General features: G+C 40.4%; 1 protein-coding gene across 1 annotated transcript in view; it reads right to left on the bottom strand.

Annotated features, from left to right (window-relative positions):
- The window catches only part of otc (ornithine transcarbamylase), a 70220-nt gene extending 57035 nt beyond the window's left edge, over positions 1–13185 (bottom strand). Inside the window, exons 1-3 of the mRNA XM_060833538.1 lie at positions 12971–13185; positions 4636–4774; positions 3714–3795 (exon numbers count right to left, since the gene is read on the bottom strand). Coding sequence (XP_060689521.1) covers positions 3714–3795; positions 4636–4774; positions 12971–13047 — 298 coding nt within the window. The 5' untranslated portion in view covers positions 13048–13185. The remainder of the gene's footprint in view (positions 1–3713; positions 3796–4635; positions 4775–12970) is intronic.
- Positions 13186–19195: the final 6010 nt, after the last annotated feature.

The raw sequence follows: 19195 nt of genomic DNA, 5'->3' as shown, positions 1-19195 counted from the left end.
AATGCTATGGGTCCTGGCAACATTCCGGCAATAGTACTAAAGATTTACGCTCCAGAACTTGCTGCTCCCCCAGACAAGCTCATTCAGTAAAGTTACTATAATGGAATCTACCAAACAATGTAGAAAATCGCCCAAGTATGTCCTATACATAAAAAGCAGGACAACTCCACCCCAGCCAATTACTGCCCTATCAGTCCATTTTGATCATCAGTAAAGTGATGAAGGTGTCATGAACAGTGCAGTCAAGCAGCACCTGCTCAGCAATAACCTGCTCAGTGAGGCCCAGTTTGGGTTCCACCAGGGCCACTCAACTCCTGCCCTCATTGGTTCAAACATGGACAAAAGAGTTGAATTCCAGAAGTGAGGTGAGAGTGACAGCTCTTGATACAAAGACTGTATTCAACCAAGTATGGGAATAAGGAGTCATCATCAAACTGGAATCAATGAGTATCAGGATGCAAACTCTGCCCTGGTTGGTGTCATATCTGGGACATAGGAAGATGGTGAGGTTGATGGAGGTCTGTCATCTCAGCTCCAGGACATTTTTGTAGGAGTTCCTCAGGGTAGTATCCTAGATCCAGTGCCCAAACACCTTCAGCTGCTTCATCAATGTCCTTCCCTCCATCATAAGGTCAGAAATAGGATTTTTGCTGATTATTGTACAATGTTTAACATCATTTGTGATGCTGAAGCAGTCCACATTCAAATGCAATAAAACCTGGACAATATTCAGACTTGGGCTGAGTGGCAAGTAACATTCACTCCTCACAAATGTCAGGCAATGACCATCTCCAATGAGAAATAACTTAACCACTAACCATTGACATTGAGTGGTTTTACCATCGTTCCATTTCTTAACCCCTACTCATTTGGTGCCTATGCAGGTGCTCACAGCATTTCTGCCTTTGCTGTTAGCATATCTTTGCCTGATTCAGTTTACTGCAAGGTTAAAATCTCCGATGATTATTAATTTCTTACCTATTAACTATTCTCTAAAATCAATTTAATAAATGTAAAGACATTCAGAAGCTATGAAACACTCACTATGAATAAAATTTATTTCTTTTCACTTGGAAGTTTGACTTTTACTGTAACTTTCCATGGATACCTATTGAATAGACTGTGAACTTTCAGTTATAGCACATCAAGTTACTGACAAGATGCGAGACTTTTGCATGATAGTTGAAATACTTTAAAAATGTTTTACTTCAGTTAATCTAAAAAGACAATAATTTTAAGTGCACACACAGTTTGAGTGCAACTTTTGAGTGGCATTTTTACGTTTACTTTCCTACATGTGTTTGTCATTCTTTTGTTGACTCACTAAATGATAAGAAAGTAAATGATTTAATTGTTTGTCCAGAGAGTCAGTCACCTTTGTGAAATAGACAAATAATGTTGCAATGTTTTGATGTTAGGAATCAGTAACAAGATAATTACATTCTGAGAACTACCTTGTTGTGATGATTAAAGCTCTTTAATTTTGGAAGTATCTATGTTAGGGCTTTAGAAACCTGAAATTTTAGAAAAAAGCAGCTCAGGATTAGTCTAACAAATGTGTGCAGATTCTACTTTTCTCAGATTTCTTAAATTGATGTAGAAAACAAATTACAAGTTGTCAGAAGAACCTCCTGTGGAACTAAACAAATAACAAAGCAAAATGACAATACAACTAATGCAGGGGGCTTTGCAAGCAGGTAGGTGTGTATCATTATTCAGGAGATTGCAGTGATACAAACCATACACATTTGTAATTATCGTTACTGGTCAGTAATTTTCCCATTTACACTGTTTTTCCAACTCTTTTGTCATCTCTAAGATGCCTCTCCAGCTTCAATTATTCTGGCTAGTTAGATATCATCTAAACATAGTAGCAATCCTACCATTTGCAAAACTCAGCTACTGACCCAATGTTGATATAACTTCTCGAATGATAACATACCCATTGTTAAATACATTACTGACTTATTGCTAGGTTTCATTGAGTCTGTTGTGCTTTAATATTAAAGAATACCTTTTCTCAGAAGTTCTGATAATAGGTCTGCAATACCTGTGTCTGTTTGACCATAGACCACACGATCTAGGAGCGGAATTAGGCCATTTGGCCCACTTTGTCTGCTCCACCATTCAATCATGGCTGATATGTTTCGCGTTAAAAATCACACAACACCAGGTTATAGTCCAACAGGTTTAATTGGAAGCAGCTGAAAAATGTATTGCTGGAAAAGCACAGCAGTTCAGGCAGCACCCAAGGAGCAGGAGAATCGATGTTTCGGGCATAAGCCCTTCTTCAGGCTTATGCCCAAATCGTCAATTCTCCTGCTCCTTGGATGCTGCCTGACCTGCTGCGCTTTTCCAGCAACACATTTTTCAGCTCTGATCTCCAGCATCCGCAGTCCTCACTTTCTCTTAATTGGAAGCACACTAGCTTTCAGAGCGTTGCTCCTTCATCAGGTGATAGTGGTGATAGTGATCACCTGATGAAGGAGCAACACTCTGAAAGCTAGTGTGCTTCCAATTAAACCTGCTTTTCTATAACCTGGTGTTGTGTGATTTTTAACTTTGTACACCCCAGTCCAACACCGGCATCTCCAAATTATATGTTTCTCAACGTCATTCTCCTGCCTTCTCCCATAACCCACATTCCTTTACTAATTCAGAACCTATCTCTGTCTTAAATACACATGGTGACTTGGCCACCACAGCTGACTGTGGCAATATGTTCCATGAGTTTGATATGCTTCTTAAAAAGGGCACTATTGGTTGCTTGTTTCAAATTTACTGACATCAACAGTGTCCATTGATTGTGTTGTAACACATCAAATAGTTCACAAATATGACTTCATCTCTATTAATAATTGAAAGTAAGTAACTCCTATCTTCAAGCTTGTTTAGAATTTTGTTACTCAGGTTCAAATTTCCATTTCATTTATGTTAAAACCTTTAATGTTACTTGAATTATTGCACTTAGTGACTTACTCTTTATATCTATTGGTGGTGCCCTGCACCCTCACTGTGACGTTTATAAGGAAATAAAGAAATAAGAAATAGCAGCTGGAGTGCACCATTTGATCCTATAAGCAAGATCATGGTCAATATTCTGCCTTGACTCCATCTTCTCACAAAATTCTCAAATCCCATTAATACCAAAAATTGATCAAACTCTCTCTTGAACGTACACAGTAACAAAATGCCCGTCAGTGTCTGGGGCATGCAATTCCAAAAAGATTCACAAACTTCTGAGGGATGAAACTTATCATCTCACTCCTTTTTCAGAGATTGCAGGCATGTGGTCTGAATTCTCCAGCCAAAAAGGACTATTTTCTCACCATCTACCCTGTCAAGACCATTAAAAAAATGATGTTTTTCAATTAGATCATCGCTTTTTCTAATAAAGGTCAGACAAATCTAATCCTAATTGACTCGGTGTCTTCTCACATGAAAATCTCTTCATCCTGGAGCCAGTCCAGTAAACATTTGTTGTACACCCTCCAGCAAGGAGATCCTTTTCCTGAGTAAGGAGACCAAAAGTGCACACAGTACTCCAGTTATAGCCTCTATATAACTCAGTAAACCTTCTTTACTTTTTATACTATAGCCTTTTCTAACAAAATCCAATGCTCATTTCTCTTTAACTGAGAAAACAATATCACCATTTTGCGTGTAAAATATATACACAAAATTCCTTCATCGGTTGGCGAATACGCTCTTACCTGTTTCTGTAGAAATTCTTGTTCTAGTGCTTCTTTTTTCAAAAATCATGGCAATAGATTTCCCTTGAAGTAAAGGGAGTGCCTGTTGTAATCCACAAAATAGAACAGAAGCTAAGATTAGGAGGGAGTTTTACAATAGTAACATCAAACAAATGTTGCAAATACACTGCACTAATAATTACTGGACTGAAGAACCCCTCAAAACACCTAGGATGGGTGAGGGTGAAAGTAAGAGATGAATCTCACGTGAATTTTACAATGGTTCAGGAGTTATCTGCAACTAGGTCTGCCACTGTATTCACCAGGCACAAGCAATACTAGTGGTCAAAGTTTGAAAAAAAAAATCCAAGTACAGTTAAATCAAAGTTAATTCAATTCAGATTTAACTAATGTTTTGGAGTTTTGACATCTGAGTTTTACTGGAGGGGGCAGCGGAACATGATTTCATTTTCCTAAAGCACGGTAGTCAACAATAGGTAGAGATGGAAGCCCGAGAGATAGGGCAAGCCTAGCACCTTCTCCCATGTCCTTACCCAATCCCCACACCTTCTCAGCACATGGACTGCTAACTATCCATTGTCAGCCACTAGCAATCCTTATTCATTTTCTCAGGCTCTGGGTTCCATTTCACCTATTGTTTATTCCTACCCCTACTCCTTCTTTAGCATATACCAATCTTGTACCAGCTATAATCAGTTCTGAAGGGTCACTGGACCCAAAATGTTAACTCTGCTTTCTCTCCACAGAACAGAACCCAACTCAGTCCAGACTAAGTGTGGAAGAACACCTCCGATGTTAAATGTTGTACCACAGCCCTCTGAGAAGAGGAGGGCAATCTCTCAAAATGAATAGAAGACATCTGCGAATCAATACAAAGAAATTAAATTTCTAGTACCACTGACGTTATGATACTCCCATTTACCTCGCCTTTGTCTTTAATTCTCATTTTCAGATCAGCTGATGTCCACAACAGTTGCTTTATTTCTTCACCATTAAAATCCTTGAGTGTTAACAGGTGACGTCCTTTTAGATTAGTAGCACTCAGCATAACTTGTCCACATCTGCAACCAGAACCCCCAACATTAAAATATAACTTTATGTTAAATTTAATATATTAAGACAAATGCTGTTTTTGCTTCAAATTTTAGTGGGAAGAGCACTGTTTCAAAATCCCACCTAAAAACACACAAGAAACAGCAAGTGGCTTGAATTGGCAATGGTAAAATGGTCAGGTTGACACAAAAAAGACTGATGACACATGAGGGGGCTATTTGACTCGTTTTCAACTGGCACGGAGAACACAAAGTCGAATTCCATTTTCCAAATCTTGGTCTTTATCCACATAGATTGAAAAACCTCAAGTGCATATTTAAGTATTTATCAAGCATGAAGAAAGCTTCAGGCCCTTTCAGGCAGTGAGCTCCAGATTCCCATTACCCTCTAAGCACAAAGAATTTCTCCTCAACTTCTCTCTGATCTTTCCACCAAATACTTTAAATATATGTCTCCCGTTATTGACCTCTCTGATAATTGAAGTTTCAAACCACTGCGTCTAGGCCCCTCATAATTTTGCACACTGTTATTTGAATTCAACGGAACAATATACTTCTGGCATTTTCATCTCAAATTTGTCCCCTGTCCACATTGTTACAAAATCATCTCTACTGTCACAAAATAGAACCAGAATAACAACTTATTGAGACTTGGTGTGGTAAAAATCAGAGGCACATAAACGTCTGCAGTATGGTTTACCAAACTGATTGATAATTTCAAACTCAGTTTTAAGATTAGATTAAAGATTAACTAAGTCTTAAAATGTCACTTCACTATGGGTGTAATAAATATTCCTTTGAATGCTTGAGCTCTTTTAGTTAAAAGTGATTTGAAAACGTTTTGACCAGTATTCAAATGCAGTGTGATTGGTTCCTAAACTACCTAAAAAGGTCCATCCTAACTAATTATGTGGCATTGAAAAAATATTTTCTGCTAATGACAATCAGGTAATGTCTAAGCTACAAATGTATTTTCAAGCCTCTCACTACACCCCTCAGTCACATGACACCAGCTACTTTCCTCATAAGGTTTAAGTTTTATTCCTCTCTTGTGATATGTTTGTAATAAGGAAGACCATTAAATTAGGAACAATAGTATCTGAATTCCTCTGCTATTCCACCTTCACCAGAATTAAGCCAAAGGCAGGAAGGCCAGTGTTTGGACTTCTCAGCCTGGCTGTCAGCTGAAACTCGAGTGGCCAAATAATGCTTACTCATGGTCCTCATTCCACCACTGCTGGTGTCAAGTCAGTGGTGGATGGGTCTGAAGATCCTTGTAAGTGGCCTGTGTAACAGGTAAGATTGGATTAGATTTGGTTGGGATATCAGGTCGGTATGGACGAGTTGGACCGAAGGGTCTGTTTCTGTGCTGTACATTTCTATGGCTATCTGGCTTGCTTGTGGTCTCTCAGAGAGGGGGGCCATGGGCTGTCATGTTCAAAGACATTCACTACCTGATCAAAAGGACATGACTTCAGAAACGGGATGTCCCCATACAAAGTTATCCCCATGCTCTTTCTACCAGATCCCCTACACCCTTCGCCCTACTTTACAAAATCTGTCTTAATGTTACTTAGGCTCCTTTGTGACTTTGTGACTTTGGTGGCTGTCCTTCCAGTTTGAAAAGAGCGATCAGCCTCCAATTGCTCAGCAGCTCTCATAAGGAGAGATTTTGCACCTTCACAGTCCTAGATCTCTAGAAAGGCCCAGTGGTGGTCACAAATGCTTGTGATACATTAGACCAGCACGGCACTCCCCGATGAGGTAACACAGGGTCTCTCACCTGCTCTCCAGTCAGCAGTGAAGAATCACCCCTCCCCACCCATATACTCCATAATATTTAGCCCATTATTTTTATATGCCTTAAAAAAAAGGCTGCTAGGGCACGATTTACATATAGTAAAAAATGAGGTCTGCAGATGCTGGAGATCACAGCTGAAAATGTGTTGCTGGTCAAAGCACAGCAGGCCAGGCAGCATCTCAGGAATAGAGAATTCGACGTTTCGAGCATAAGCCCTTCATTATGCTCGAAACGTCGAATTCTCTATTCCTGAGATGCTGCCTGGCCTGCTGTGCTTTGACCAGCAACACATTTTCAGCCACGATTTACATATTGCAGGAAATCAAAATAAATTGATTATTGTTTACCATTCTCCCTCCCACTCCACTAACCGTGCCTTCCTGTCCTCCAGAAGGAGCTGTCGTGGATGTAGAACTGATTAGTGTCAACAGTACATGGGCTTCAATCTTTTTTCTGGCTGAGATCGACTGGTGCTCTGCCTCCAAGCCTTACCTATTGCCACAGTTTAGTGAGTTACCTCTGAGGACCAGCCTTCAGACAGACATCCTAATGAAGAGCAGTTTGAAGGATGCTTACGCTATCTATATTTCCCTTGAGTGACAACATCTTAAACCAAGAATCCACCCCATGGTCCTATCAGGGGTTTGTGAGTTATTTCCACATTGAGCACTTGCTTTTTGTTGTCTAATGATAAATTAGGTTATGAATGTTATCTCATAAAACCAGTTATTGAACAATGCAAATTTGGGATTCTGCTGCCAGTCTTAAGTAAAGAAAGTGCAAAGTTATTTGTTAACATTGCTCGAAACGTCGAATTCTCTATTCCTGAGATGCTGCCTAACCTGCTGTGCTTTGACCAGCAACACATTTGCAGCTGTGATCTCCAGCATCTGCAGACCTCATTTTTTACTCTAACATTTTTGATGTCAAGGTTAAGTGAAAATGTAATTCTTCCCATTTGTGACAGTACGAAGAACTCACAGGATCATATAAAGTTTGTACCCCGACACAATTCAGCCCTGGTGCCCAAGCATCACTGGGAGCACCTTCAACCTGTCTCCCAAACACACACAACCCCCACATAATTTTCCAAGCACTAAATAGGACTTCAGTATGATTTCAGCAAATGTTGTTCTGTCAACTCATATCCATTAGAAACTGGGCACAATGAAAAATAATTTTAGAAAGGGGAAATATAGAGTTTCTGTTTTGTGTAATCTGGGTGCAAATGATATTTGAAATGCTTTGTTTTCCCATGATAAAGTTGTAATTTAAGTTTGCACCTGAACCCTCATGTATAATCAAATATAAAATTTTCCAGCAAAATTGACAGTGTAATAGCATAGAATTGCTTTATCATTAGGAAATTTTCACTGACTGATTTAATAGGGGCAACTTCTGAAGTTTTATTAATACAGCTTAAGATGGGTGATTATAAAGAATAAACATCTTTAATAAAATCGTCTCTCCACCTACGAGTAAGTAGATTGTAAATACCTGTGAATGACTTCAAGAAACCAGACTGAACCATTTAATTGTTTCATTGGTAAAAAATAGAATGTTTCTAAATTTTTACAAATATTTACAAACTGTTGCAGCATACTGACATATAAGTTTCTTTATTTTGAAAACTTTGGACTGAATTTTCCCTTTTGATTTGACAAAGTTTTTCCCAATTGAAATTCAGATCATCCAGTTTGCCTTGTCCTATAGCAGCTTTTCTCACACCATCTTCCACTCCTCAGCTCAGTCATTAGTTAACTGCCTCTTTGATGCATGCCTCATGGAATTGTGCAGTAAGGAGAGGCTGTGGTGCCCACCCCAGTGTTTCCTTTAATTTTCTTCCTGGCTGTGTTAGCCTCGGTTGCCTGGAGGAGCAGCAACTTCCCGAAATGAAAGTCAGTGCTGTGTTCAGCATGCTGATGTCAATTGCCATGCATAAAATATTGGAGCGGCTTATTCCTGATGAAGGGCTTATGCTCGAAACGTCGAATTCTCTATTCCTGAGATGCTGCCTAACCTGCTGTGCTTTGACCAGCAACACATTTGCAGCTGTGATCTCCAGCATCTGCAGACCTCATTTTTTACTCTAACATTTTTGATGTCAAGGTTAAGTGAAAATGTAATTCTTCCCATTTGTGACAGTACGAAGAACTCACAGGATCATATAAAGTTTGTACCCCGACACAATTCAGCCCTGGTGCCCAAGCATCACTGGGAGCACCTTCAACCTGTCTCCCAAACACACACAACCCCCACATAATTTTCCAAGCACTAAATAGGACTTCAGTATGATTTCAGCAAATGTTGTTCTGTCAACTCATATCCATTAGAAACTGGGCACAATGAAAAATAATTTTAGAAAGGGGAAATATAGAGTTTCTGTTTTGTGTAATCTGGGCGCAAATGATATTTGAAATGCTTTGTTTTCCCATGATAAAGTTGTAATTTAAGTTTGCACCTGAACCCTCATGTATAATCAAATATAAAATTTTCCAGCAAAATTGACAGTGTAATAGCATAGAATTGCTTTATCATTAGGAAATTTTCACTGACTGATTTAATAGGGGCAACTTCTGAAGTTTTATTAATACAGCTTAAGATGGGTGATTATAAAGAATAAACATCTTTAATAAAATCGTCTCTCCACCTACGAGTAAGTAGATTGTAAATACCTGTGAATGACTTCAAGAAACCAGACTGAACCATTTAATTGTTTCATTGGTAAAAAATAGAATGTTTCTAAATTTTTACAAATATTTACAAACTGTTGCAGCATACTGACATATAAGTTTCTTTATTTTGAAAACTTTGGACTGAATTTTCCCTTTTGATTTGACAAAGTTTTTCCCAATTGAAATTCAGATCATCCAGTTTGCCTTGTCCTATAGCAGCTTTTCTCACACCATCTTCCACTCCTCAGCTCAGTCATTAGTTAACTGCCTCTTTGATGCATGCCTCATGGAATTGTGCAGTAAGGAGAGGCTGTGGTGCCCACCCCAGTGTTTCCTTTAATTTTCTTCCTGGCTGTGTTAGCCTCGGTTGCCTGGAGGAGCAGCAACTTCCCGAAATGAAAGTCAGTGCTGTGTTCAGCATGCTGATGTCAATTGCCATGCATAAAATATTGGAGCGGCTGCACACATTTGCAGCTTCGAGGGAACATCGCAAAGTCCCAGCAGTGGGGGCAATGTACATGTCATTGGCACCATATTTAAACCCTAGTTCCACAGCACTTCAAGCATCACGAGGTGGGAGGTGCCCTTCATTCTCTGGTCCTGCACAATTATCCTTAAGGAAATGGACTAGAATTGCAAGTTAGCTCCTCAATTTACTGAGAGGGACCCCGAGGGGCTAGTAGATGGGATGGTTGAAAAGAGACCTGTTCTGTGACTTGTTGGGCGGCACGGTGGCACAGTGGTTAGCACTGCTGCCTCACAGCGCCAGAGACCTGGGTTCAATTCCTGCCTCAGGCATCTGTCTGTTTGGAGTTTGCACATTCCCCTCGTGTCTGTGTGGTTTTCCTCCGGGTGCTCTGGTTTCCTCTCACAGTCCAAAAATGTGCAGGTCAGGTGAATTGGCCATGCTAAATTGCCCGTAGTGGTAGGGGAATGGGTCTGGGTGGGTTGCTTTTCAGAGGGTCGGTGTGGACTTGTTGGGCCGAAGGGCCTGTTTCCACACTGTAAGTAATCTAATCTAAAAAAAAAGGAGACTGTGCTGCTAGACACTGCCAGCCTGGGCCAGGTCAGTGCCATGTCCCAGGTGAACCTCAATGCACAGCAGTGCAGGAGGAAAGTTAATGATATTCTGCTCTGCATTATCTTCTCTCAGGGCCACCACTCACTGTAACTCTGTCACTCTACACCCATCGCATTAAGGGTCATGGACTGCAACTCTCATTTTTGTATCACTTCCACTGAATAGCTCTTACCCACCTCATCCTCCCAAACTACAACCCTTCCGGCCCTCTGAGCTCACCCAGTAGGAGTACCTTTCCTCTGCACCACCATTTCCAACTACAGTTAACATATCCTTCCCTTTGTCGCACTGCAGGACTGATTTGTCCAATGCACATGATGTACCTGTAATCCCTGGGTTAGCCGCACTTGTCCAGTAGGACTGAATCGTGGCCTGAATCCTGCACTGCAAAGACAAATCCTGAACTCTGGTAGGATCAAGCACCTGGCTGAATGTGGCCAGGACTCTGGACTAAAATTGGATGAGTCCATTGGCCTACTGTAGTGGTGATCCCCAACTAACTGCGGTCCTGGTGACCCCACTAAGGACTGCTCCCCTCTGACTTTCACACATGATCATTTGGCTGAAACATGCAGTCTGTTTGCCACGTAAACTGCTGGCACATATTAAAGGTGCAACACTGATGTAGCACGGTGCCAAACAGCAATACGTATACCCCCTTATCTGTTCAGTCCTTCAAACCATGACGAAGTGCTGCCTCTCCCATGTGCGCAAAGAGGCTGGCAGTCTCCAAGTAAGCATGTAATGTGAGTGCTCAGAAATGAAGCTAAGAGCCATAAGATATCCTGTACAGATGCATACTCATTCTATGTGTATAAGCACACAAGTGATAGGTGTTGCTGATTTCCAAGGTAGAGGGCTGAAACATTGAAGTGATTGAGTGATGCCTTGAAAGCAGTCTTGGTGATGGGGTCAGGTTGGTGATGTGTGAGGAGGACTGTGTCCATGGAGAGTACAGGGAGGCTGTGGTGAAGACCAAATTGGGCAAAGGCCTGGAGAAGCAAACAATGAGTTGCACTTTCCAAAAAACTGCTTTAGATTACTTACAGTGTGGAAACAGGCCCCTCGGCCCAACAAGTCCACACCGACCCGCCAAAGCGCAACCCACCCATACCCCTACATAACACTACGGGCAATTTAGCATGGCCAATTCACCTGACCTGCACATCTTTGGACTGTGGAAGGAAACCGGAGCACCCGGAGGAAACCCACAAAGACACGGGGAGAACGTGCAAACTCCACACAGTCAGTCACCTGAGTCAGGAATTGAACCTGGGTCTCAGGCGCTGTGAGATAGCAGTGCTAACCACTGTGCCACCGTGCCGCCCGATCTTATCTCAACGATTTGTGCTGCCTGGTTTCCCAGAGAAGTAGAACAGCAATTGGATGCTACAGAGTGGGGTCAACAATGACATGCAGATGCATGGAAATAATGACATCGCTGTTCATCAGCAAGGTTCAGAACTCTGTTTCAACTTGCAGGGGAATATTGGATTTCTTTTTCCCTCAATTTTGAGATTCTGACTTGTTCTCCCTATTTTTAACCAGACTTTCCTACATTTACAGTCATAGACTTCTTGTCTTTGCTCATGCCATACAAGGGAGTGGAAAATTCCATCCTCAGCTTTCAAGAGCCTCCTTAATGAACTAACCATGTTCATTAAGACATTGCAATTTGGGGAACAAAAACTTTGGCGAGGATGAGGACTTCCAATGTACTATTTATAAATCATTATTAAAGAATGCAGAAACTTGGTCTAAAATCAACGGAACTTGCTCTTCAAATTCCTTGATTTGTTTTGGCACATTTTATTATATATTTCTTTAATAAAACCAGTTTCTCGCTGGTTGACAGGATATACTCCAATCAAACTGCAACCATACGGTCCCCATGGGGGTAGGAGGGCCTGAAAAGATACAAGGGTGAAATGGATCTTGGGCGACAGTATGAACTGTCTCAAGGTGAACAAGAAAGTGTCTCTACCTCAGAGCCAGGAGGCCACGGTACAAGTCCCACCTGTTCCACGGGAATGTCTCAGCAGGCTGATTTGGAAAATATTTATAAAACACTTTGTTACATTATTGTCCTGCACTTTACTGGCGACCACTTTCATCCCCAAACTGTCCTGACCACGAAAAATCATGATCATTTCTGTTGCATGTAAGATGTACCGTAATATTGTTTCTGTTTTGGGTCAAATGAAATTTCTCTCAAGGTTTTTAAACCAGACTGGTTGTCCTTTAATAAACTTTTGCAGAAAGTGTAACGATATTTTACAGTTTAATTTAAAAGTTGTGGCTACTTTAATGAAACGTGAATAGAGGTTTGTAACTGGATACTGCTGGCGTGTTGTGCTGCAGAATCCACATTCCCATGCACAAGTTGTTACTGACCGAGACCCTGCAGCCTGTACAAACTCCTGTACCTACCAATGCCCATGAAGCAGATTTGATTACAATCACCGCGATATGAAAAAAAATCACAAACACAGAACAGGCTGGATAAATAGAGCAGCGCACAGACACGTTTCAAATTGGGTGTAATAAGAGAACAGGGTGCGAGTTCTGACATGATCCCCCACTCCGCCATTCCTACTACATGCTCCTGCGCTCCTTCTCCTTTCACACTTGGATTAAAATAAACTCACCGGAATGAGCGCACAGAACACTTGTTGCTCAGAGAAATCGAACGCCCCAGAAGGTTCCTTAAAGTGAAGCTCATCATAGTGGGTTTGAGTCATGCACTCAGCAGCAGCCAAGCAATGTTCCAACTGCAAGTGCTGTCAGTGAGAATTCCTTCTGCACCTATATCTGAGCTGAGCTTTAATCCTTCACGAATCCACAAGCTGATGCAATGAAAACGCCAGCCTGACGTCAGTGGCGCCCCAAGTGGCACTGGACGAGAAGCTGCAAGAGGCGAGGTTAAATCTACTTGGTCTGCAAGCAACTTCTCCGAAGAGCCTACAGCCCTCTGTCCACCTGGAACATGCCCCACACAGGGTCAGAGCTGATTCAAAAGTATTTCCACATTTACGAACTATTTGCATAATATAGTCTGACCAAAAATTCTGGAAAATGCTGGAAAAATTCTCAACCTTTCACTTACCACAAAATAAATCTGCAATATTTTCTTGTCTGCACTGTCTACAATTGCAGGCAGTGCTTCCAGCTTCTACAATGTTGTACTTTTGTGAGAGGGAGACTAACGGAGAGAGTATATTTTGGTTTGGGTTCTGAGTTCATTAGAATTCTGTCAAGTTATCATGCATGTTTTATCAGAATAACAACTTCACCAAAACCTGAATGTGGTACAGTCTGAGTTTAGAAGGGTTATCCACTAGATACTTATGGCTGAAACAAACTTTGTCCTTCCCCCTTACTGGACTTATAGAGTCATAGAGACATACAGCATAGAAATAGACCCTTCAGTCCAACTTCCCATGCCAACAAGATATCCTAAATTTATTTGGTCCCATTTGCCAGTACATGGCCCATGTCACTCTAAACCCTTCCTATTCATATACATAGATGCTTTTGAAATGCTGTGATTGGACCAGCCTCCAGCACTTCCTCTGGCAGGTCATTCCATACACTGACCACCCTCTGCTTGAAAAGGTTGCCCCTCAGGTCCCTTTTAAATCTTTCCCCTCTCACCTTAAACCTATGCCCTCTGAACTTGTTCAGCCCAGGAAAAAGACCTTGTCCATTTACCCTATTCATGCCTCTCATGATTTTAAAAGATCACCCCTCAGCCTCTGACGCTCCAGGGACAACAGCCCCAGCCTATTCAGCCTCTTCTTATAATGCTGATTGAGATGTTAACACAGCATCATCCTGCAAACTGTTATCTGATTATCAACCTCTACTGTTGTGTTAGGTATGATAGGATTTACAGAGTTTTTCTTTGATTCAATATTAATTTAAGAAATACATCACATTAGCAAAACAGTATTGATTCAAGTGAGAAATCCTGGCTGATTAAGCTAACCATATCCCTAATTCACTGATTACCATTCACTTACTATATATTTTACAGAGTTAAATAAACATTAAGATATACATGGAAGAAGCTAAAATATCACCAAAAAACTTTAGATATTTCTTATTATGTTAGAAACTACTGAAAGTCATGGAAAACAATTTGTAAATAGGAAATTAATTTTCCAGACTATAGGAATTATTTGACTCAGAATGGCATTAAAACTTGGTTGTAGCCCATTAAAAATGCATGTCTTTTCCAGAATCATTAACAGCGAAATTACAGTTTAATGGGGAAGTTGTTGTAAGTTCAGTGATTTCTAGATTGTCATTTGTAGGGACTAAACAACACAACATGCAGAGAAATAGCTACATGTTGCTACATGCATTGATTGTGAACAAGGACGGTTTTCTTATCAATCTCCCTGCAAAGTCCAGCTCATTATGTATCAATTCAGTATTCACTGAAAGACATGCTCCTTTATCACGTGTTCTGTCCTTTATTCGGTAAACAGCAGTGCACTATGATCTGCATGTAAAACAAAATTCTGCATATTTAAATCCCAAGGATAGGTGTTACCAATCCTAAAAATATATGTGTCTCCAGTATCAGATTTTGTTGTTTAAATCCAATTAAAAATGCTGAAATCTTAATAAGCAGTTCTTTCTATTAATTGGGTAACTTTATTACTGGGGCGATAGATAAATAATTGTTAGAATATAACAAATGAACTGCCCTGCATATTTGCTTGCATTCAAGTTGGTTTTTCACATATGTTACTACGACGGAAATTCACAGGAGCCCAATCTCAAGCCTCAATTCAAATGCATGTTAATGCTGTATTTGGAGAGGGAAAGAAGGTCCTTCTGTTCCCTAGCTGCACTAGGTTCTCCAAGGCAGTACTACAAAATCTTGCTGCCTTCCTGTTAATAGTCTGTATTTGTAAACTCCTTTGTTTGGTGATATTGGTCATCCCATTGGATCAATCAGAATGCAATAAACAATTGCACGCCATTTTAAAAGGACCATCACCAAAATGTCCAATTTGTGTCAGTAAATTAAAACTGGGGAAAGTGTTATTGTGATTTACAGTCCAGTTCCTCTGGGATATCAGTGTGCACCACATATCCACTCTCAAGGGCAAGGGCCTACCTGTGAAATTGATGGTCCTCTTAACATTACTTCTACCTGTTTAATATGTCTAGGATATATGGTAGAGAAGCAGGCCAGTCAGCCCAAATAGGTCATACTGGAGTTTATGCTTCACTCAAACCTCCTCTCACCTTTTTCATCTAAATCTGTCATTCTAACCATCTATCCCCCTCCCCCATATTTTTTGTTATTCTTACATGGGATTTGAAAGTTGATGGATAGGCCAGCATTTGTTATTTATCCCTAATTGCCCTCGCGAAGGTGGTGGTGAACTTGTAAAGCTTTCTGTTATGCACAACTCCACTATTCACTTCAACCACTTGTATCAGTCTCAAGAGTGTGCACACATGATTAGGTCCACCAGCTTTCCCACTCCACCGGCCACATCAGGTAGCTGAAAATCTGGAGTGTGTGACTTAAGTGCAGCCAGAAATTGAGGAGCTATCTCTAAAAGTAGTGGAGCAGAGATGTGGAGGGTATGGTTGCACTCCATTAATCAGTGAAGATGTGCTTATCCATGCTGCAGATTACTTTTGAGCTTAAAAATGTATTGAAAAGCTTGTTGCACATTTGCATTGTATAACACTATGTCAGCTTCCAAAAGGATCAAGGGAGAATGTTGGCATAAAAGTTCCCCATTTGGGTCTTCTAAGCTCCCAACAGATAACACAATGGAATACCATGCATATCTGGTTGGAGTTGAAAAGTCTGACGCTGGAAAATCACAGCAGGGGCAGACAGCATCTGAGGAGCAGGAAAGCCAATGTTTCAGGCATAAGCCCTTCACCAGAAATGGCTGGTTGGGCGATCAATGTGAGCAAATGAAGAGTTTATAGGATCTGTTAGTATATGAAAATCTTTTCACAGAGTGGAAAGGCATGGAGGGAATTTATGAGACTTGTAAGGCAGAAACACTGAAATGAGTTTCCTTTTTTTATGTAGGTCAGCCAGGATAGGATCCTTCAGTCTTTTCTTTAAACACTGTACCACTCCTTTAAAAATGGTGGCTGTCTTCAAGTTTCAGAGATGTTTGAAATCTGGCCTGCAGTAAAGGTGTGTAGTTAAAGGTTATTATGGGTGCAGCAGTCTGCAGATCTGCTAAATTTCAGATGATCAGAGTAAGCACAATTGTACGTCACCTTCAACAGGAAATACACTGCATATCCCCTTGCCACAGCTTTACTGGATTCCATTAATGCTGACTATAATTCCCATATGTTCAAATAGCTAACTGATTGGATCTGATTCTCTTTTATTCTCAGTATATCCAAATGAAGTATCAAATATCTTCACTGTTAAATTTGTAGAGTAGGGTCATTCATGTTGCCCTTATCTAGAGATTCCCTATGTCACTTCCTGAGAAGGATGGACTAAAACTGGGTACAATACTTGAAGGGGGGTCATCTATGTAACCTGGGTATTGTTGCCAAGTTGGAATATCTTGAAAGTTCACACGTAAGGTGGATTGTTAATTCAATGAAAAGAAATGGTAATTAGTGAAAGGGGTTAAAGGTGAGATTTTGTGAAATGGATTTAGCTGTTCAAAAAATGTTTCACCAGCTGCAATTGTAGTCCAACTGAATACTTTATTTCATCTTTGTCCTTTTCACTCTTTCTTCTCTGATTGCTCCTTGGTGGTGTAATATACTGTACTGTGAATATTTTTGTCTTCTAAAGAACTAACTTAATCATATATTTTTATTTTATGTGCACACCATTCAGTCTGAGTTTATATCCAAACCATTCATATTGTTATGAAGTTTATAGGAACCATTAACAGTTAAAGACAAATTCAAATGCCCAATGATTTACTGAAGTCATGAAACCATGAGATTTCACTGTTATATTTATAAAAAAATGAATTTTATTATTCAAGAATCAAGCAAAACAAAGACTATTTAACAAACACTGTCTTAGGGAATTATATCTACATGGAAAAACATAATAAAACACAGTCACAATCCATGTGGATTTCCTCCAGAAAGTCTTTAGTTACTTACCATATTCTTGAAGTTCATAAACTTTCTTAGGGACAAATTCTACACATTTTTCACTATAGGATCTTGATTAGATGGTCCAATGGGCTGAGAAGTGGCAGATGGAGTTTAATTTAGATAAATGTGAGGGGTTGCATTTGGTAAAGCAAATCTTAGCAGGACTTATACACTTAATGGTAAGGTCCTAGGGTGGGTTGCTGAACAAAGAGACCTTGGAGTGCAGGTTCATAGCACCTTCAAAGTGGAGTCACAGGTAGATAGGATAGTGAAGAAGGTGGTTGGTATGCTTTCCTTTATTGGTCAGAGTGTTGAGTACAGGAGTTGGGAGGCCATGTTGCATCTGTACAGGACATTGGTTAGGCCACTGTTGGAATATTGCATGCAATTCTGGTCCCCTTCCTACTGGAAAGATGTTGTGAAACTTGAAAGGGTTCAGATAAGATTTACAAGGGTGTTGCCAGGTTTGGAAGGCTGAATAGGTTGGAGCTGTTTTCCCTGGAGCGTCAAAGGCTGAGGGGTGACCTTATAGAGGTTTATAAAATCATGGGGGGCATAGATAAGATAAATAGACAAGGTCTTTTCTCTGGATTGGGGGAGTCCAGAACTAGAGGGCATAGTTTTAGGGTGAGAGGGGAAAGATATCAGAGATCTATGGGACATCTTTTTCACACAGAGGGTGGTACGCGTGAGAGGAAGTGGTGAGAGGTGAGCTGTGAGAGGAAGTGGTGGAGGCTAGTAAAATTGCAATATTCAAAGGGCATCAGGATGGGTATATGAATAGGAAGGGTTTGGAGGGTTATGGACCGAGTGCTGGCAGGTGGGACTAGATTGGGTTGGGATATCTGGTCGGCATGGATGGGTTGCACCGAAGGATTTTTTTCTGTGCTGTACATCTCTATGACTCTATAGCCTTTCAATGTCCAACTCGAGTATGCCCTGAACTTCATTCACAATTCCTGTACAGTGACTTCAACAATCTGAGACACCGGTGATTTATAATGTATCATTCTACTGCTCCACACCGCTTTGTTCCTTCTTCCTTCAGAACTCAACAGTTTGGTTACTTTTTGTTCCAACAACAAAAAGCACCTTCTTGAAAAAAATCCCTTAGAAAACTCCCCACTCAGAATGCCAACTAAGGCTAAGTGTAAATCCACAAATCTTTATGGGATGTCTGATAAGTAGTTATATCAATTCACATTTACCTACAACACAAAATATATCGGTTCTGGGACTCACGTGAATGATTTACATCCATTGTGGAGTTAATGACCCTCTGTCTAGACTTGCTGATTCCACCAGGAAACCTGTTTGTTACAAAGGGATTTGATTTGCTTATTTGATCAGGGAATTGCATAAATTATCCAAAGTATTTATTGAATTAACTATAGACCTCTCATCTCTACTAAGAAACTTGGGGAAAATAGACAATTGTCTACACATTTCTGCCTCGGACATCTGTGTAAACACAGACTATCCTGCGAATGGTATATCTTCTCCAGCCAAGTTTTTTCTCACTTAGCTTTCATTTAACATTTTACCTTCCTAGCTAAAAGTTGCACATTTAAATTGCAGGAATTATAATGTTAGTCATTTGTAACAATACATGGAGCAAACAAAATTGAATTTATATGAATCTTGTCAGACTTAAGCTACATCCAACCACCTAAACACAGAGACTGAGAAATTCAGTAGGTCTGGCATCACCTGTGGACAGTGAAACAGAGTGAATGCTTCGAGTTTCT

Source organism: Hemiscyllium ocellatum, chromosome 12 (genome assembly GCF_020745735.1).
Source record: "Hemiscyllium ocellatum isolate sHemOce1 chromosome 12, sHemOce1.pat.X.cur, whole genome shotgun sequence".
NCBI lineage: Eukaryota > Metazoa > Chordata > Chondrichthyes > Orectolobiformes > Hemiscylliidae > Hemiscyllium > Hemiscyllium ocellatum.
The sequence above is the reverse complement of the archived record's forward strand: the minus strand, read 5'-3'. Positions and strand labels throughout refer to the sequence as shown.